Source organism: Caenorhabditis elegans, chromosome IV (assembly GCF_000002985.6).
Source record: "Caenorhabditis elegans chromosome IV".
Taxonomy (NCBI): domain Eukaryota; kingdom Metazoa; phylum Nematoda; class Chromadorea; order Rhabditida; family Rhabditidae; genus Caenorhabditis; species Caenorhabditis elegans.
In genome coordinates this window covers 7,800,646-7,821,233 of record NC_003282.8, presented here as the reverse complement: position 1 = coordinate 7,821,233, position 20,588 = coordinate 7,800,646, and the positions used below count along the sequence as shown (strand labels likewise).

The window sequence follows — 20,588 nt, the reverse complement described above, 5'->3', positions numbered from 1 at the left end:
ATGTATATTATACCAAATTGAATTGAATTTTTTCCTCTAAATTCATGAATCGTTTATTGCATTTCAAAAAGCAAATGAGGCAAATAAGGGTTGGGCACATACATAGAATAATCAAAAAGAGAAAGAGAAGGCAATTTGTGAAATGAATTGAATTGAATTGACACACTGTTGTTAAAATATCGGAGTTTAAATAAAAAATGAAATGAAAGTTGAGGAAGAGAAGGTGTGTGTACTATAACTATATGGATACCGTATCCATGATTATAAAATACACGCAATGAAGGCGAGATTTTGTGGAAATATATCAAATTATTATAATTTGTTGGCTCGTGGTTTTTGAAATTAAATGAAAGAGGTGGCGGCAATTATTTGAGGGTTTGAGGGTTTTTCTTTTTATTTTACTGGTTTTAATGGAATCTCAAATTATAACAAAAATGTCAAATTTACTCATTTTTACAATCAAATTGTGAAAGAAATCTAGAAGAATTCAAGTCTTTTTAGGTCTCCGCCTTCGCACATTTTTATCTTTTTTCTCCTTTTCCGCGTGCTCTCGGATCTCAGAATCAATGTCAATTCCTTCTTCTTCAGCATCTTCTGCAACTTTTCGTGATTCTTCTTCTCCTTCATCTTCTTCTTCTGATGTGCTTTTTGGTCGATTCTTCCTTTTTCCAACTGATTGGGAGGATGATTTTGACTTTTTCACTGGTTTAACTTCCTCTTCTTCCTCTTCGATTTCTGACAATTCAGAGCTATTCTCTTCTTCGTCTTCTTCATCTTCGTCACTCGAAGAATCTTTTCTTTTCAGTTTCTTCATTTTCGCTTTATCATATTCTTTTGACAAGGACTGAAACTCTTTCAGTGCAACCTCAAGATCTTTTATGTATTGTTCATTGGTTTCAGTTAATCCAACTGCTTCTTTAACTGATGGATCTTCTTCAAGTTGTTCCGACCTCTAAAATATACAATTTGTGGAAAGAGTTTTTTTTAAATTTTTGTAGTGTCTTGTCATGATATATTTTTAGAAGTTACTGTCACATGTGAGAATTTAAATAAAAACTCTAAACTACTTAAATATTTCAAAAAAGGATAAACAGTTGTTTTCTTTTCTAAATTTTGTAAAAAGTTACGAAATTCGCAAGTAGATGACTCAGCAGAAGAATCGTTGCGAAATTTAAGCTCCCCGTAGGCACCTCCCAAATTTCAGTTTTTCATTGAAATTCCACCATCTTTTTAGTTTCTAAATATTCTGTGGTATATTGCAAAAATTAGAAACAGTTTACAGAAACATCTACACAATTTTTCATCAAATTGAACCAAAAACTTTTTCGTCTCAAACTTAATATTTCTGAATTTGAAATATGAGATTCAAGTTATTTGAGAACTTTAAACTTTTGTATTTTTACTCTAAATATTTTATAACTAACGAGAAATTGTGCAAACATTTACCTTATCGGCAGCATCTAAGTCGACAGGATTAGCGCCAGCTTGTACTGATTCAAGTTGTTCTAAAATCTTAGACATTGCACTTTCAGTCTCTCGAAGCCTTTTCTGAAGTCCTTCAAGCTTCTTTTTACCAAATTTTCCGCCATATTTAGTCTCACTTTCAGATTCATCATCATCGTCTTCAGAATCAAAATAATTTCTCTTCTTTCGCTTTGATTTCTTTCCTTTTGATTTAAACAGCGTATACAAAAGAAATAAAACAACTCCGATTGTATATACAGGTAACATCCATGTGAACATTCCCTTTGATCCACCAGATTGACTTTCAGCTTGTGCTTGAGCCATTCTCATTGCTGGATGTACATCTGCACCACCACCTGGATGACGTTGTCCACTTCCCCCACCCATTGCTGGATGAATTGGTGGACGTTGTTGGTTTATTGATGGACTTGATGGTGGTGAACGACCCAAGAATCCCATTAGCATTGGATGGAAAAGTGTTGGATAAAGCATTGCAAAGCAAACAACGATTACTCCAAATACTAAACCAAGCTTCCATCCTGAAAAATTAAAATGTTTTGACTGCATTCTGAATGCTAAAAGTCTTAATTTCATGTTGTTCTAAAATGTCCAATTGTCTGTCAAATTTTTTTTAAATTGCATGTCAAAAAGTGGGGAACGTCAGTTGTCACCTATCATAATTTTGGCAGAAAAAAATATTTAGTATACGAGATACGAGATATTTAGTATATCTACGTTTAACTTCTTTGTATTCTAAAACATTCCATGAGTCCATTCAATTCTTGGCAAAAAAGCTCGAAGTTACTGTTATAAGTGCGCATTTTTGAAAATTTGCCAGTTTACACCAGCTTTTGGATTATGATATTTGACCATTTTATACTTTCATGCATGCATTTATACTAAAAAACTGCCAATACTAGCAATACTTTCAAGATTTCAAAAAAAGCCACACTCGGAGTTTGCCAAAAAAAAGCTTTGGTACCCCAAAAAATTTTGTTTGAAATGATCTACAATTTCTTGAAATGTTCTACATGAAATACTAACTTTGTAGGTAAATAATGGCTAGCAAGGATTCAAAATAGGCTATCGAAAATTTATCATAAAGTTTAAATTTTTTATAACTTTTATAATTTTTTTCATATCAGTTTTACTTTGAAAATTATATATTTGACTCCCAAAAAGCGCAGAATGAAACATTAAAAAAAATACAATTTATTTTCTTTAATTTCTCATGGTAGTCTCTAGTCAAATATAAAACTTTCTGAGAACATGAATTCCCACAACTTTTACTATAAAAACTTTTCTAGTTTAAATTATCAAATTTTGGAGTAAACGTAAGACTGAACGGGTTCACTTTTTCTTCTTGAATCTCTATTTGTATAGTTGTCTAACCTGATATTCCACCTTCTTCATCGTAATCATCGTAACTATCATCCCTTTTTCGTCTGTTTCTCCTTTCTCGATCTCTGTCTCGATCTCTATCACGACGCCGTTCAGTTTTTGGCATTTTGCCAAATCTCTGTAAAAAACTAATATCCGGTGTATTTTAAGTAAAAGCCAAAAGAGTACTCAAATGGTTGAAAATGAAAAGAGGTTGCGTAAAGTGAAAAGCAGGCAAGAGGGGGTTCTCCAGTAGACATTAGACAAGGGAAAATGCGGGGATACGAACTATTGACAGAGAAATGGAGTAGAAATAGTGTGTAAGACTTAGATGAATTAGAGAAACGAGAGGGAGCTGAAGCTATACGAGACGCAGTCAGGAAAAGAAGAAAAGAGCTCAGAGCAGCTCCGCATCGATTCTGGAACAGATGTAGGTGAGATATTAGACATGGGAAGAGAGACGATGAGAAATCAGAGAGGAAAAAGATGGACGCCGTTGACAAGATTTCATGGTCGTTAGTGGGTCAGTGTCAAGTCAAAACAGGTGCTTGTTACTTCTGTTCTTCCTATTTGTAGTATGATTATATAAATTGTATGTTATAGTTTCTCCAATAAATTTTACCATAACATTAATTTCAATATTCATATTGCAAATGGAATATATGGCAAATAACCCAATAGATCTGTTCAAAAAAATCTTCACAAACGCATACATTCATGTTCATGTCGTAAACCAAATATTTTGAAATTTCATCTTTTTTTGTAATTTTATTACCAATGTACATAGGCAGAGCATGTTGCCAGCGCCAAATTAAATTTGGAATATTTCTGTTCAGAGAAATTTGGAAAACGGTGCGTCCGGTTTGTCTGCACCATTTCACCCAGTGGATCCTATATTTAAAATAAATTCTATAAGTTCTAGAAGTAAATGCTATGATCTATGGTTTTTTAGTTGATACTTTGATTTATTAATTTCTTTCAGAGGAATACAATACTTCGATAAGTATCCCCTGAAAAATGTTTTTATTTGCATTTCTCCAACTTCTCCAATTCTTTTTTTTTCCCACGAAGCAGTCACAATCTATTCGTCGTAATTGTCGGTGAGCAGTCAAGCATCCTTTCTTTTTCCCTTTTTCAATCAATTTTTTCATTAGTCTTCTTTTTGCTCTCAAGGAATCGCGCTACTTTTCGCGTGTCCTTCTACAATTTTTTCATGGCAACCAACTCCGTTTTTCCGCGCTAGCTCGAAGCATCAATATTTTTTCGTTTGGCTTCTCTTACAATCTCTCTTTCCTTTCTCACATGTGTAAATATATGCGCAGTATATACTGACATCACTAAATAAATCACTTTTTATCGCCGACTTGAACGAATTGAGATTTTTGCAAAAGCTTTGTTTCAGAGTGTAGAAGATTATCAACAGCTGTTTTCGTTTCCGTTGCCTCCCACACATTTTCAAAAAAAAAACATATGTTAGACTCATCTAGGCATCGAGGTCATTCACAAACATTTCTCTTTTTTTATGTGCTTTTCGATCGTTTTGTTGGCACGAGACTTATCGATAGAGCATTGATTTTGAAACAGCAAAAGTAGTTTTCAACTTTTTCTTGCACATAGTGGAGTGATGGTTTTGGGGAAATACCATTTAAAAAAATTAAAATGTATGCATTCAAAATGCAATATAGATGCAAAAACGTTATAAAAATATTCCAAACGTAAGTTATGAGGCTTAAAACTTCCCGAATAATGCATGTGCAGCTAATTAAAATTTGAACTTCCGCGCAAGAGTTTCCTAGGCCACACGGTGGTGTACTCCACTCGGACAACAAAACAATTAATTTTTTTGCAAAACTTTTTTGATTTTCACGAATTTCCAAGTTTTGTTCATGATTTTTCTGTATTTATTGCAGCATATTCAGACGCAAAAACACTTAAATTGGGTATTTTTTCAGTTTTATTGATCAACACACTCGAAAACTCGTAGTTATTAGTTTAACAATTTTCAATGAATCCATTATTGAAAATTACAACACTTGTGTTCAAATAGTCTTTCTTTTGATGAATATCTTTTAAAAAGTTATATTCTTAATTATTTAGCCACATGAGCAGCATAATTGTTTTTTTTTAGAAATTCTTGACCTCAAGCTTAAGCCAAACTTTTTTCGGAATACTTTTTTAAATTGATATTCACGAGTTTTTTGTGTTAAAATTATATATGGTTTTTTCAAGATTACAAATTTTTGCTTTTTGTTGAAATTGATGAGGTCCGAAAAAAATTGCGATTTGTCATTTATTCACTTTCGTAAGTAATAAAATTTTGAGAGTTTTCTCGCTGTGCGCACGATCAAATCAGGCTGTTGTCGCCAGCGTCAACATGTCTATGTCTCTTCTCCAACTTCAATCTCTATTACCACGTATCTCTTGCGTCTCTAAAAATTCCATTCGTCTTGTTTACCCCTCGTGTTACTTGCACGGGGTCTTCTCCGCCTCTTTTTCTCTATATTTTGTATTTCATTTTGGACATATTTGTCCTATTTTTTTTAGAAAACATTTTCTGTATATTTGTATCTTTGATTTATCTGCGATCTCAACCGTTTCTGAAAAGCTCTGGTTTCCACAATATATTTTTTTTAAATGTAATTAAAAAATTTTTCAGATGTCCGATCAACCGCCGGCTGAAAATGCCGATGTTCGACAACGTCGAGCACCGGAATCACCTGTAACTGAACGACTGAGAGCACCGGCTCGAGATGATGCTCGACCGACAAGTGATGAAAGTGATATGGAAGGCATTTTGCAAGATGAAGACAGGTTAGTTACAGTTTAAAGTACACAAAAATATAATTTTGGGTTATGTAACTTTTCAACTAAACTGACGTTTCATTTTAGTGATGCTGGTTCAAAAAATAAAGAAGAAAAGTGAGTCATGAATTTGTTGTGTTTTGGTTTTGTATAATGTGTAGTTCGAAAAGTACTCAATCTTTTAAATATCATCGTTTGTGGTTTGAAAAGTGAAAAGAAATGGAATTGATTGAAGAATAATGGAAATTCAACGAGTTTTTAAATTTTCAATTATAGATTGGAGAGGCTAACACAGGCAATACCACAGGATAAGGGTAGTCTTGGAGTATTCGCTGATTCAATGCTCGAGGCATTACCACCAAGATGGAGAAATTGGGTCGTTCGTGGACTTTTTTCCATCATCATGATTTCAACTTTCACGTTTATTGTTACTCGTGGTGCCACTTGGCTCATGTTTCTGGTATGTAAATTTAACTTTTTTAAACTTTTTGCAAAAACTGGAACTGTTATTTTGGTAGAAAGTACTACAATTTTACGAAAATTGCAAATTGTTCTTTGAAAAAAAATATAGCGCCACATTACAGTGTATACATCATCAGGGTTGTCACCAAAAAACATTTTTGATCAAAAAACAAAATTTTAATTTTTCCAAAACGCTAAAAAAAAACCAACAAAAAAATGTATTTCTTGGTCTGAAAAACCAAAGAAAAGCACACACAAAAAAACCGAAAGAGGACAGCCTTGATTAGGGTTGGGGGTTTTTGGTTTTTTTTCGTTATTCTTTTCTTGTTTTTCGCGGAAAATACATTTTTCGCATTTACCCGGAAAAGTGGCCGAAAAAATCGAACATTTTGTTATTTTTCGAAAAAAATTTTCCCTACTTGAAAAAATCATAGTGACACTTTTTTTCAAAACGACATTCAACAATGTAATCAGAATACAAGCATCACAGGAACATACATAAATGTACAGAAATCTTAAATATTGAAACTGATAACAAATAATAAAAGTTTTAGGTATTCCTGATCCAATTCAAATGTTTCCAAGAAATAATCTCAATTGGATTAGCTGTGTATCGTCTTTACGATTTTCCATGGTTCCGTGCTCTTTCGTGGTATTTCTTGCTCACAAGCAATTATTTCTTCTTCGGTGAAAGTTTAATTGATTATTGGGGAATTGTTCTTAAGAAAGATGTAGGTTTTAGACTTTTACTTTCATAACTATCTTGATGTTTCAGAATTTCTTGCATTTCCTGGTTGCTTATCATCGACTTGTTTCATTTGCTCTTTATTGCATTGGATTTGTTTCATTCGTGTTGTCACTTCGTAAAGGATACTACATGAGACAATTTTCATTGGTAAGAATTTTAATCTGAAAATGTTTTTAAATCAATTAATTTCCAGTTTGCATGGACTCACCTAACACTTCTCCTGATTGTGAGCCAATCGTTTTTCATCATTCAAAATATCTTCCAAGGACTTATCTGGTTCCTTGCTCCAGTTGCAATGATAATTTGTTGTGATATTATGTCATACATGTTTGGATTCTTTTGGGGAAAAACGCCACTTATAAAGCTATCACCAAAAAAGACATGGGAAGGTTTTATTGGAGGAGCTTTTTCAACGGTTGTTTTCGGAATTCTCGTAGGTTTTTTTTATTTCTAAAATTATATCAACAAAAAATTGTATTGCCAGCCGAAATTTTTTTTTAATTACTGTAACTTCAAACCACCGAGGTTGCTGAATATTCATCAGTTTTTCGATAAAAATATTTTTTTTAATAACCCAAATACATCAACAAAAGCACACAAAGCTTCAATATATTATAAGAATTTTTTTATTTATTTTCAGCTCTCCCTGGCTCTTTACAATCGTCCATTCTTCGTGTGTCCAGTACAACACTATCAGACTGATAGCTCAAATTGCACAATTCCATTGGCATTCCAACTTCAAGATTATCCAGTTCCACGTCCATTCTCATTTGTCTATAAAATTTTACGAAAAGAGCCAATTATCCAACTGTGTCCATTCGTTTTTCACAGTATTGCATTGAGTTTGTTCGCTTCGATTCTGGGACCATTCGGTGGTTTCTTTGCTAGTGGATTCAAAAGAGCTTTCAAGATTAAAGTGAGTTTTTATTTCATTTTTTGGATTTTAACATTAAAATTTTAATCAAAGTCTTTTCAGGACTTTGGAGATGTCATTCCCGGACATGGAGGACTGATGGATCGATTCGATTGCCAACTTTTAATGGGAACATTTGTAATGGTTTATATTCATAGTTTCATTCGTGTTCCTGATGCTTCAAAACTTCTTAAACAAATCATGACACTCGAACCACAAGATCAACTTAACATCTTTAATCTTCTTCAATCAGAACTATCGAAAACTGGATTAATCTAGAGATCTGTAACTGCATCATTTCATTCCATATGCATCTCAAAAATGGAATTTCTCTTTGTCTAGTCATTCCTTTTTCCCATTCACTACCATTCTCTGTCCTGTTCCTACGCTTTAACCAGTCCTGTTTCATTTTTTTGTTCAAATTTCCACCAACTTCTTCCCATTGACAAACAAAAATATGGTTGTGAGCCTTATATAAACCCAAATTTTGTAGATTCCACCATCTTTTTAGGCTATTTTAGCTGTGTGTACCTAATAAACTATCCTATTTTTTGAAACATTTTTCTCGAAGTTACAGTTGTATTCACTGAGTTTACGTTATTTAGATTTTTTGTAATATAGCTTATGCAAACCTAATCATAATCTTCATGAATAGATGTCTGAGCTGGAAAATTTGAAAGATCAAATAAAAAGAATAGATGAAATGATTGTTCAAGAGACTAATGAAGAAACTAGGGTGGAATATGAACAAACTAAAATGGATTTAGAGGAACTCGTTTCTTTGATGGAAGAAGATGAAGAAAAAACTCAAAAATCTCCAGATGATGATGAAATAGATGAACAAGATGAAGATTCAGCTGAAATTGACGATACATCGACAGGTAAAAATTTGGTTTTTTTTCTAAAACTAATCTTATTCTCAAGAATTACCTTTTATAAAAAACAGGGTTTTAAATTAATTTAAACTCGGAAAAATAATTGATTTCAGATTCTCTTCTCGGCTCTCGGTGCATGGTTCCATATGATTCGGATCGATCTCTTTCACTTCATACAGCCATCATAATGGAAATTGAATCGTCAAAGCGTGTTCGTGTACTGTTTTCTCATCCAACATGTTCTGCAATGAAACCATGCACACATTTTCTCTCATCTTCATGTAAATTCAATGAAAACTGCCGATTTAGTCATGGATATTCTGTGGAGCTTGAAAGAATTCAAGATTACCAAGTGCCGGACTATTCATTTATTGTGGAAGAAGGATTAGTACTTGTGAAAGGAATGTCTGATATTTGGGAGTTGGGTAGAATTAGTGCAATCGATACACAGAATGTTGCCGTTAAGGTTTTGAAAAGTGGAATTGAGATTTCATCGAAACGGAAAGATTTGGTACCAATAGGGGAAGTTGAAGAGCCGACTAAACAAGAACAAAGCTCAGAATCATGGAAAGAATTAAAACAAGAAACACTTGGAAATGTTACTGTTGGAGATTTGGGGAAATGGAATGGAGGAGGTGTTGGTATGAAGTTAATGATGAAAATGGGTTATAAAGTTGGAGAAGGACTTGGGAAACGAAGTGATGGAATTGTACACGCAATTCAAGCAAGAATTTGTAAGAAAAGTAGGCTCATTTTTAAATTTCTAGAATAGACATTTTCTTTAAAACATTTCAAATTCAGATGCTTCTCTTGATGAAGTGATGACACGAAAACGAAAATTTATTGATAGAAAAGAAGTTCAAAAAAACAAAAACATCAAGAAGCTGAAGACTACTGATGAGTCCGAAATGGATATTTTTGCTTTCATCAACAGAAAATTGGAGGTATCGTTTTTTTTTTCGTAATAAGAGACATATTATTTGATTTAAAAATTTAGCTCATAGAGTTTTTAACAAAAAAATTATAAATCTTGCCTACTAAAATGGTTTTTTTCAGAAGAAAAACGAAAGAACGTTTGCTGATGTACGTAAAGAGACTCAGGAAATGGCTGGATATTCATCAAAAACGCTTGGCGCAAAAAATCTGGATCTTGAATTAGAACTAAAGCAATTGAAAGAAAAACAGAACAAATTAAAAAGTGGAATTCAACGGAATCGTGGTGATAAGAATACAGTTTCCAAAATGAGTGAATCTCTACGGGAAGTCGATGCAAAGATAGAGAGTATCAATCGAAAGTTGAATAGAATTCAAAGCGAAGTAAGCTCGAGGAATTCCAAAAGAAAAAATGAATTTTAAATGTTTGTTTAATATGTACTGTAATATACAACTGAAGTTTTTTTTTGTAATTTTCGAAAGTTTAAAAATAATAATAAATAATTTATTTTAAATTGAAATCGTTCAATGTAAACCAGGAGTGTGCGGCAAATCTCAAAATTTGCCGGGCTCGGCAAATTCGGCAAATTCGGCAAATTTGCCGTGCTTAACAAACTCGGAAAAATTTGATATTTTTTATGTTTTTTGGAGCACCAAAACTACTGAATTCTTAACACACATCTGGTTTCTGAATAAGTTCCGCGTAGTATGTCTGTTTAAGCATCAAAATAGCTCAATTTTGTGTCATTTTACTAAATTTTTGGCTAAAAAATCAATATTTTAGTCAAAATTGTACTGTCAAATTTTTGACGTGTGCGGCAAATTTCGAAATTTGCCGTGCTCGGCAAATTCGGCAAACGGCAAACTCGGCAATTTTGCCGCACACCCTGATGTAAACATTTCAGACACGTATAAAAATCCTAAAACAAGGTAATATGTATGAAAGAAACAATGAATTACTATTATTTTTTTATTTCATCTTACATACAAATCAGTACATTCCTTATCAGCAACATTAATAAGAACAATTCGAATAAAATCATGATACCAGAAAACATTGAACGGTCTTATCATAATATATCTTTTATCTTCCATTAACCTCCAAACAAAGTCATGGAACATCTTTCGTTCTCCAGTTATCCCATTTTCTATATCTTTATGAATTTCTACATTTATTTGGCATAACTTGATTCCTTGGTCATCCAATGGTCCCTCTTTGTGAATCATTTCTAGAACTGGAAACTCATAACCTTCAGTATCCATCCATAAAAGATCAACTATGGGTTTTCGAAGAATGTCTCCAAAAAATGTATCGGCTCTGATGTGCATTATTGTTTCGTTTCGGTATTCTTCTGAAAGTTTCAATTATTTTTCAAATGAGTCTTTTTGAAGCTTTGTGGTTACTTGTCAAAATATACGATTTTTGTTTCCCAGAATGTCCACTGATTGCATATTCGAAAAACTTTCCTCCAAGATTGCCTTCATACAAAGCTTTGTTCACATCAGAACTTGGATCAACTCCATAGAAATTGGTGTTCCGCCAAACCTTCAAATTTTATAATTATTCTACCACCAAAACAATATAACATAGTCTGGATGTATTATAGAAATAATCAACTAACAACGTTCAGTTTAAGTCCTATCATTATCATTTAATATTTCAAGTGCCATACTACTTCTATTAGACTTGTACTCCATAACGTAACCATGGCATATCAAAATATTATCAATTGCCAAATATTTTATTGTTCTATCTATTGTTGATTTTTTTAAATACATGCAAACTAGCAGATATATAAATTTTCATAATTCTTAATTTTTAAATTAATATTATCTCTACCTGTTTCATTTCAATTTCAGCAGTAACATCGTGCCCAACACCAAACGTGACCATTGTCAAAGTATGATCCTTCTTATTTGGAAGTGCCACGTATTTTATCTCATCCTTATTTGAAACTGGGCGAATATCAAGACGTCTGTATGCTGGCAGATCTTCACAAGCTAGTGTTGAGTTCACAAAACTTGCCCAAAACTGAAAAATAGCAACTTTGGAATACAACTTTCTATGTAGAAAGATTACTACATATCCTCTATTGATCTTGAACCACAATACTCAACGTTGACAACTGTATATACAGTTAAAATATAAGTTGTCATAATAGAGTAACAAGGAGCAAGACTAATTTAAGAAATACGATATTCAGAAAGATTGTATTGCTGGAAATCAAAACAACATGATACTGTAGCCGGTTTAATTGGATTAGCTTCAAAACAACATCTACTCTATTGTAATTCCTAGGAATATTCCTGGAAACTCACCTGATCATAGTCTCCTCTGTGTGCAGCATATTTTGGGTATGCACACTCATAAAATGCATCAAAAAGTGGTCTTCTTTCTTCATATCTATCACTCAGAAAATTGATTATAAGTAGAAGAGAACTTATTAAAATCATGACAAGCACTATATTTTTTGTCAAATTTCGATTGAGTGGCATTGCTGAAATTGTAAAGAAATAAACAGAAATACATAGAAGTTCACCGAATTTTTAAAAAACTTCTTTAAGATTTATTGTTTTCAGTGTTAAAAGTTGTGTCAACACCTTTTATCAGGACTAAATTTCAAGGGGTTCTCCACTAGAATGTTATAAAATAAATCATACCATCTCTAAAAGAATTGTAGAATGTTGAAGTTATCCTCATCTCTTTCAAATTCAGCGGAAAAAACGAATTTCAGGTGATTTCGGGCGATTTTCGATCGAATCTGTTTCTTTTTATACGTACCCCATCGCTAACTACGGAGAAGTTGTTCTCTCCGTGCTTTTCCTTCACAGATTTTATCGGTTTTTTTCTGTTTTGTAGAGGATGAGATGAATAGATTTGATCTCATCAGGTAAGAACACAAAAATACGGTAGATGATGGACTCATTGTTCTTTGTTAGGTGGAGAAGACTCGATTTATGAGATCTACGAAATTCTCTTTTTGCGTACACATTCTTGTTTATAACATTAATAGATTGGGACAGAGATTTCAATTTTCTGCTAATGAATCAGGTATCAGTTAGCAACATTCAGTGAAATACCGAGTTAGACCAAAAAATGCCAAATTTTTAAAAATATTTTCTCAGTAACAAATCTGGCAAGTGATTGAACAGATAACTTTTCAAAAGCTTCAACATGTTTTCTGTGTGATATCTAGTATTCTCATTTTGCAACTGTGCATATTAAAATATTACCAAATTATAGTGCAACTTGTGTACTGTATAAGAAATTTTCCAGTTTCAGCCTGGCATGATCACCTTTGTTCCCTGGTCGTGGATACCGTATCAATACTACCAGAAAAGTACAGAATTTTCGTATAACTTAAAACCAATTTTGTTTATGGAAATCCTACCAAAAGACTGGAATCCAACATGACGTTCCCTACTGTTTCTGAGACACGAAGTTTTACAAATTTTCTTTGGTTCCATAATATCGTAGCGTTTAGGAAAAAATGACGTCCCAAGTCCACTGTATTACAAACAATGTGGAGTTAGAGATTACTGTATAGAATTATTTCATTTGTTGCCTATTCATTAGATGTTCTGGTATTTGGTTATATATCTTAAAATGTTATCTCCAAATTATCTCCCAAGTTTTTTTGACTTTTGAAAAAATATGCATTTCAATAAAATCTTTATTTCTAAAACAAATGTATATCAAAACATATTCTAATGTGCATAACAACCCATTTTATCAGTAAAATAAGGATCTTTTGCATAATAATAAGTGACTGGAGACAACGTTTCTCGTTCAATATGTGTTGCATTTACACGCATACACGTGATATCCGGATGCTGCTTGAAATCGCAATACTGTGGTCCAGGACAAGTGATTTTTTCATATCTTCCTGAATAAAAATAGTCATAGAACTTTTCGTTGTAGCATTTGAGAACGAGATCCGAATAGTATCGAATTTTTGGAAGTTCTGCGAATAGTTTCTTTATTTCTGGTTTATTTCTCATTCTTTGTAGATCATCTTCAATATCTTTGATATCTTTGCTAGAAATTATTGTGGCAGATGAATTGTCATAGTACATTGGCTCAATAATTGTGCCATTTCCGGTTTTTACTTCGTCTTCAACCTGAAAAAAATATCTCTGATTTGATGAAAAGTGTTGTCTATGTGCTTCTACTACTCTTACAGTTTCATGACTCATATTAATAAAACTACAAAAAAAGAAAAACATTGATTTAAAAACTCACCCAATTAATTGTCTTCAAATGGGTAATCACATTCTCCTCAACCTCATATTTTTCCAATCCATTCACTAGAACCGGTGGATAATGAAGCCACGTGTAATTGGCGTTTTGTGGATCAATTACACTTTTTCCTGTTTCTCTCTGAAACATTAACACTGATCCAAATAATATTTTTATAAAAGAGATTATGAAACTTACAAAGTTTCTGCATTTCAAACTGCCGAACATATTTTTCAATGAAAATTGAGAGCTATTTGGTGTCACAAAAGCTTCGTAATTTTCCTTGTGATACAGAAAATAAGCTAAAGGTTTCTTTCCCTTAATAATTCTTTGAAATTCTTCAATATATGTCGGAGCTATTCTCGGAATCAGAACATCGTCCAAATCCAAGAAAGCAAGGTATTGTGCAGATTCCTGAACAAGTTGATAATTAAAACAAAAGAGTTTTAGATAAAACCTTGTATTGTAATAAACAATCAGTTTGTGCTGCTGTTTGACTTCTAAATTCAATTTGTCCGTGTGTATCTGCAATATCCATTGGAACTCCTGGGAAATTCACTTTTGGCCATGGTTGAACTTTCATGTAACCCTAAAATAAGAAAAATTGATGGAATTAAAAAATTATTAGCTTACCTCTTTTTCATATTCTTTCATAACAGCAAAAAATGTATTAATTGTGCTGATTAGGTACAAATTCATGAAGCCACCATATCTGAAGATACATATATTTTTTAATTTTGAAACTGGCAAAATTGTAGTACTGGTTCAGTTGCTTGTTTATTTTTAATTTGGTTACCTAGGCGGTCTGCCTATGCCTACACACGTGCCTACAACCAAACAGACATGCTTATTTCATTCGCATGTTAATTCTTAGAAAATTAATATGAATTAATATAAATGCCTACCTAACACAGAAACTACTTTAAAGAATTATTGATAAAACTAGAAGCAGGCGACAAAACATTTCCGTACGTTCTAAGAAATCGGAAACAATTTTCAGTAAATTAAAAAATAGTTTCAAGCAAGATTTTAGTAATCAACTTACTTTTTATAAATATGAACTGCAAATAAAAAGTTTTGCCATTGTTCACTGACAAATAATGGAGCAATACACATAACTACATCTCGTTTTATTGCAGAAGGAGGTGAGAACGGAATCTGAAATTATATTGCATTTATGAAATTACTACATCTAATTTCACTGTATTCTTAATTTTTTTAAAATAATCATAAAATACTTACATCGGTCAAACCATCATGTGAGACCATTTGAATTCGTTTCACATTTGGCAATAATTGAGCCGTGGCAAAGATGGTCATAATTTGACATTGCTCATGGGGAATTATTCTGAAATTATTTGAAAACTTTAAGAAAAAATTCAAAACATTTACCTAAAGAATGGCGTACTCACTACAGCACTGGACGTTGCATTCTCTGCAGAAATTACAATTTCTTGGAAGTATGGAGTGAGAAAACTTGGTGTTTGTACAAGATTTACACTCATCACGAGAGCCAGTGCATTGTCACCCAAACTGAAATTAAATTGGTGATTTTAGTTTAGATTTTTAAATAAATTAAAAAACAACTAGAAATTTCACCCTGTCGAGGCGTTATGGAAGCGCCTTCATGTTATTTGAACTTTTCTACGTATTTGTAAATGTTAAAAGGCATTCCTATAATAAAATGCCAAAATACTGTGGTAAAACTTTAAAAAATATTTTGAAACTTACTTATTTACAGTCAAAAAATGGTATAACCTTAATTTTTTGGTCGGCCAAAAAAATGCTGTCTCTATGGTTGCCAATGGCAGCTTGCCATATTCTGACTATGCGTTGACTATTAGAACACTATAGGGAGTGAAACCTGCGGCAATGCTGCTCGAAATTTTAAATAACATTTTTTTGTTGGAAAGTTGGGCAATTCACCAAATTTTTGTCTAAAAACTTTAAATTGTTTTTATTTTATTTTTGATCGTGTTAAATTTCACGAGTGTATTTAAACAAATCCCTAGGGTTTTTAATACCTTGTGGTTTTTTCAGAAGCTTAGAAATAAAATTTTGTTTTTAAGAAATTTAAGAAATTGGTGGGATGATATTTATTTATTTCAGTTGTTTTTTTTTTAATTTTGACGAATTGTGACTAGTAGTTATTTTTGGAATTATTTACCTTTTGGAAGTTGGATAAAAATAAGACGAAGATATAAATGCTTTCAATGGCCGTGTCTCAGATGGTCCAGTTGCATTTTCATAAAGAACGGCAAATCGACCGCCCGGATATCTACCAAAAATAATAAAAGTAAAGAATAAGGCGAAGGATGCGCAAAAAACTAAAATAACATTTCTTCGACACATTTTCAGGTGGAAATAAATGTACACTGACCGAGACCGATGTACTTCGGAAAGGGAAATCTGGATGAAAATGAGATAACACAAAGGCACCTGTTTTGGAGATTACATCTTTAATCTGGGATTCCTCAAAGAACATTTTGTAGAGAGCGTTTCGTCCGATGTATAAAATATTTTGGGGTGTGTTTTCTGTGGAATTATCTGAGAAGCATTATTAGAATGTAAAGTTAGAAACGTTTATTACAGAAGTTTGAGTTCTGGATGTCACTAGTTCAAAACTCTCAAGCATTTAGTTAAATGCCTGCACCGACGTGAAAACGATGATTTGAAATCTGAAACAGAGAACTATAACTTTTGCTCAATTTGCCCAAAAAGTTTGCTTATTCTATTCCCATTAGAAGTCGACAGTTTGGTCCAACTCTTCCAAATTCTTACATAGACTAAATACTGTATTGTCTCTATTAGTGCTGCACCACCATTGTTCCCTCTATGAGATTATATCTTGGTTGATTTTAAGGAGAATAAAAAAACAATTTCAGTTGACAACTTTTTGTCAAAACTAAAGACAACCAAGATTCTGAGCAGCGAAATTGAAACAATAGCATATATATAGTATCTGGTATGGATCAAAGAATGAAAAACTTTTGGCACATCATTTCTTAGTCAACGTTTTCCATCCATACTCTCATTCAGTGACGAGAAAAAGTTTAACTGTGATGAACCAGATTACTACCGTGATTAGGCACGCTTTGAGAAAAGAAAAGATGAACTGAAACCAAAAACTGGGCTTGAATGATTATACCGTAATCCTCACTTGTCTTCAGTTAGTTCCCTGACTCATTTTAGCAAACTGAATACGGTTTTGGCGGTTTTTTGGTAATGAATGGAGCCTTTCTTAATTTTCGTCTTTTGTTAAACTGAGACTTCAAAAGAACATGTCGTACGGCCTCAACAGACACTGGCAGGTTCATCTCGCTCCTACTTTTCGAGCAAGTCAAAAAGTTCAATTGGATGCTCGACGAACGATTTTTCGCTTGGGTCTGACAGAAAGAAAAGGTGTGCGACCAGAAGACTTTTTTGTGCAATAAGCGGCAGGATTGGAAGCATATCGAGTGATCATATCTCTCGAAAGTTTCAAATCACGAAAAATCTGACGATTCGAGAAGCCTTGAGATAATTTGGCACAATTTGTCCTTTTTCGTAGTCAGTTGAAGTTATTCCACGACCCATAGCTGTAAAAACACAAACGAACATGAAACTTAACGTTTAGCAAAAAAATTGCAAAGAAAACGAAAAAAGAAAACAAAAACCAAGGGTGGCCGTATCATTTTGTGGATTTTTTAATATGGTTTTTCATGAAAAAATGGTTTATCTTTTTTACGAACGGTTCAGGTATATTTCCAATACTTATCTGAAAGTTAGCCAGTACAGCGAACATTTTCACAAGAAACTATGTTTTGCTATCTCAACCCAGTTTTGAGTTGTACCAAAATTTGGGGGTGGCCGTATCATTATGTGGAGCACTGTATTAAACATTTTCTTTGAATAAATCGGGTGTTATAACAAAATAAACATATTAACCTGGAAATTCGAGTTTATTTCACAAATCATCAACGTAAGAAAATGTTTTCAAAGCGTGGAAACAGCCTTTGACCTCTCCACTTTTTATTTGAATGCGTGAATTTTCCTACCTCCGTAATGAATATCAATTCAAATTCCAATCATTATGCAATTTTTATCAATTACTTCGACAACTTTCGAAGCTTTTTAAATTATCAAATCTTCAAAAATGTCACAAAGTGAGTTTCAATTGTTTGTGTACTCTTAAATTAATATTATCACGTTTCAGAGAGACGTAGATTACCGAATTTGAAAAGTAAAGAAAAGGCGGAGAAGAGCCAAAAAGGTACAAATGACGAAAGGCAGAAAATGCAAAAGAAACAGGTATGGGGAAAGAAAATCATATTTAGGTATTATAATAAACTTGTGATGTACAATTTACTCTATTTTCCTTTAAACCAATCTTTTTTAACATCAAAATGTTTTTTCAGATTGTTCAATTTGTGCAGACGACTCTCGAAAAAGGACCTATTGGCCTTCGAAACGAATTCAACGCCATGAAGCGATTCAACGACTTTGATAAGATGCAATCCTTCAAAAAGGCCCAGGATCACCACAAAAACCGGTACAAAGACGTGGGATGTCTCGACAACAATCGTGTCAAGTTGGCCCATCCACCATGGCCACACGACTATATCCACGCAAACTTTGTTTCGACACCTGCCAATGCGAAGCGCTTCATCTGTGCTCAAGCGCCTCTCGACAATACATGTGCCGATTTTTGGTACATGTGCCTGCAGGTTTGATTTTGGTAGTTGTTTATGAAACTCTAGAGAATATTAATAATTCAGGAACGTGTTGAAGCAATCTTCATGCTATGCAATTTGATGGAGAAGGGAGCCAAGAAGTGCAGCGAGTACTATGCTACCAAGGAGAAGCCTGAATTGGTATTTCACGAGAAAGATCAGAAGATTACAGTGAAGTACGAGGCATCTGGAACGGTAAATTGATATTGTCAAACAATAATCATCAGATATTTTCAGGTGAAGTTTGTCAAGCCCACGAAAGCAGTGGTGAAGGAGACAGTGCTCATTATCGAGGGTCCTGGAGGTCAAGTTCTAAAGACAACCCACTATCACTGGATCGATTGGCCGGATCGTGGTGTCCCACCTGCTGATTTGTCTATCATCGAGCTATTGATCAAAGCACGACCTTTAAATTGAGTTGGAAAATCTATTTTAAAAAACCAATATATTTCTTCTAGAGGTCCAATTGCTGTGCACTGCTCCGCCGGCATCGGTCGTACTGGATCAGTCGTGATGATTGAGTACATGTGCGAGCAGCTTCTGAATGGAAACCAAATTGAAGAAACCGACAAGATCTTGCAGAAGATTCGTGAGCAACGCAACAACTCAATTCAAGTTTGTTTATTGCTCTATTATAAAAAAAAATCAAATTTTCTTCAGACGGACCACCAGTACCTCTTCGTTCACCAAGTCATGATGAATTTTTTCCTGGAAAAGAAGCTCTTCGACGAGGAAGTCAAGAAAGCCCATGCTGATTTCACGCATAAATATGAAAAATGTGTTCATTAAGTTCGCCTGGTCATATCAATCAATTGAGAAGTTTTTAAAATAGTTCTTTAAACAATTTTCAAATTTCTTGGTCTCGAATAAAAGTATTTGTATTTCCTTTTTTTTAGTTGAATTTTCATTTGAATCTGTGAATAGAAGGAATTCAAAGAAGTCGAGTCAAGACACACACGGGATCTACTTCACTCAACCTCTTTGGGCCCAATCTCTAATGAAAATAAAAACTCATATCAAGGATATCAAGGACAGATAATTTTTCTCCGTGGGAACTCAGGTTAATTTCCAAAAGATCAAGAAATTTACATTAACCAAGAAAAAAAATGTAAATTTAAAAATAATAGTTTTGAAAGTCGAACAAATCGTGGTTTTCTTTTATAATCTGACTATTTCTGAACCAGCCTACAGTACCACTACAGTACCCCGACCATATCCACCTACTAACTCCAAGTCAATATCCCTTCAACAAAACAGATTGGCTTAGTAGGTGTAACGTCACAATATAGTAAATGATTATTTTAACATATTTTCAAACCTGCAGCAATTCTCAAAAATTTTCCAAGAGTCCAGATTGTTTGCCAATTTACCACATTTTTGGCTTAAAGTTCTGAAAAATGTAGAACATTTTTCGGTTTTTAATTTTGATATTTGGTCATGTTGGCATTGGTTTTTTTGTGAATTTTCATTTATGCGACAGTGCTAAATATAGTTTTCTAAAAGAGAAGTAAAAACTAAGAAATTGATGCTATAATTTTTTGTTTAATTTTGAAATGTTTTACTTTGACATCGTCGTTATAGTACCATTTGAGTGGTCTTTAACAATGTTTTGTCTGAATACACTTATAATGATCCAAACTGACCGAATACCATAATAAAACACTAATTTTGTTTAGATTTTTCATAATTTCCGGTCAAAGTTTTGGAAAATATGAGCTTTTGAGAAAATCGAAAGTAATTGTCGCATGTTTCGACCCCTACAATGTTTTAATATTAATAATTAAAACAAAATTACAGAAAAAAAATGTAGGAAAAAAACAATTTTTTTTGGTCGACTTCCAAAATTACGAATGGCAAAAACTGAGTAATTGTCACTTTTGACAGTAAAAAAAATTTTGAAATCCTGCTATTCGGTCATTTTTGCACCATGAGTAGTTTTCAACGTTTTCTCCACTGTTAAACTAAATATATAAACAATAAATACCACTATTCATATGTTATTGTTACAAAACTATTTTGTTTGAAACCAGGAACCAACGGAAACATGGAGCTCACTATA

General features: G+C 33.1%; 6 protein-coding genes and 2 non-coding genes across 9 annotated transcripts; 3 read left to right on the top strand and 5 right to left on the bottom strand.

Annotated features, from left to right (window-relative positions):
• Window positions 1-38: 38 nt before the first annotated feature.
• ric-3 (Resistance to inhibitors of cholinesterase protein 3) lies at window positions 39-2,983 on the bottom strand. The gene is made up of 3 exons (NM_068898.7): window positions 2,857-2,983; window positions 1,447-2,003; window positions 39-952 (listed from the first exon to the last, which is right to left on the bottom strand). The coding sequence occupies exons 1-3, from the start codon at window positions 2,969-2,971 to the stop codon at window positions 488-490; spliced, it is 1,137 nt and encodes a 378-aa protein (NP_501299.1). The 5' UTR covers window positions 2,972-2,983; the 3' UTR covers window positions 39-487.
• On the bottom strand, window positions 2,596-2,616 carry 21ur-15670. Its single transcript, NR_056242.1, has one exon.
• A 2,517-nt stretch (window positions 2,984-5,500) lies between the features above and the next one.
• Window positions 5,501-8,321, top strand: cdgs-1 (Phosphatidate cytidylyltransferase; the record flags this gene model as incomplete). Of its 2 annotated transcripts, NM_068897.6 has the most annotated exons (8): window positions 5,501-5,655; window positions 5,734-5,763; window positions 5,923-6,106; window positions 6,663-6,839; window positions 6,884-7,003; window positions 7,050-7,289; window positions 7,497-7,772; window positions 7,833-8,319. In NM_068897.6, 8 exons carry the CDS (start codon window positions 5,501-5,503, stop codon window positions 8,046-8,048), a joined length of 1,398 nt encoding a protein of 465 aa, NP_501298.1. In that variant the 3' UTR covers window positions 8,049-8,319. The 2 variants fall into 2 exon arrangements, with proteins under 2 accessions (NP_501298.1, NP_501297.1); NM_068896.7 differs by lacking the exon at window positions 5,734-5,763 and having other exon boundaries at window positions 7,833-8,321.
• A 103-nt stretch (window positions 8,322-8,424) lies between these two features.
• Window positions 8,425-10,088, top strand: zgpa-1 (Zinc finger CCCH-type with G patch domain-containing protein; the record flags this gene model as incomplete). Its single annotated transcript, NM_068895.5, has 4 exons — window positions 8,425-8,650; window positions 8,758-9,387; window positions 9,446-9,588; window positions 9,701-10,088. The coding sequence occupies 4 exons, from the start codon at window positions 8,425-8,427 to the stop codon at window positions 9,998-10,000; spliced, it is 1,299 nt and encodes a 432-aa protein (NP_501296.1). The 3' UTR covers window positions 10,001-10,088.
• Window positions 10,089-10,552: 464 nt separating this feature from the next.
• On the bottom strand, window positions 10,553-12,322 carry C33H5.1 (Methyltransferase FkbM domain-containing protein; the record flags this gene model as incomplete). The annotated part of the gene is made up of 5 exons (NM_068894.4): window positions 12,239-12,322; window positions 11,897-12,075; window positions 11,418-11,609; window positions 10,982-11,123; window positions 10,553-10,929 (listed from the first exon to the last, which is right to left on the bottom strand). Exons 1-5 carry the CDS (start codon window positions 12,276-12,278, stop codon window positions 10,553-10,555), a joined length of 930 nt encoding a protein of 309 aa, NP_501295.3. The 5' UTR covers window positions 12,279-12,322.
• Window positions 12,323-13,237: 915 nt separating this feature from the next.
• gtnt-13 (Glycosyltransferase family 92 protein C33H5.2) lies at window positions 13,238-16,194 on the bottom strand. The gene is made up of 9 exons (NM_068893.3): window positions 15,985-16,194; window positions 15,210-15,350; window positions 15,060-15,165; window positions 14,863-14,975; window positions 14,451-14,529; window positions 14,275-14,406; window positions 14,016-14,231; window positions 13,821-13,958; window positions 13,238-13,699 (listed from the first exon to the last, which is right to left on the bottom strand). The coding sequence occupies exons 1-9, from the start codon at window positions 16,167-16,169 to the stop codon at window positions 13,286-13,288; spliced, it is 1,524 nt and encodes a 507-aa protein (NP_501294.1). The 5' UTR covers window positions 16,170-16,194; the 3' UTR covers window positions 13,238-13,285.
• On the bottom strand, window positions 13,946-13,966 carry 21ur-12162. Its single transcript, NR_056241.1, has one exon.
• Window positions 16,195-17,883: 1,689 nt separating the features above from the next.
• Window positions 17,884-19,416, top strand: C33H5.16 (Protein-tyrosine phosphatase). The gene is made up of 7 exons (NM_068892.4): window positions 17,884-17,962; window positions 18,013-18,107; window positions 18,215-18,523; window positions 18,575-18,724; window positions 18,767-18,942; window positions 18,988-19,144; window positions 19,190-19,416. Exons 1-7 carry the CDS (start codon window positions 17,953-17,955, stop codon window positions 19,316-19,318), a joined length of 1,026 nt encoding a protein of 341 aa, NP_501293.3. The 5' UTR covers window positions 17,884-17,952; the 3' UTR covers window positions 19,319-19,416.
• The last annotated feature ends 1,172 nt before the right edge of the window (window positions 19,417-20,588 follow it).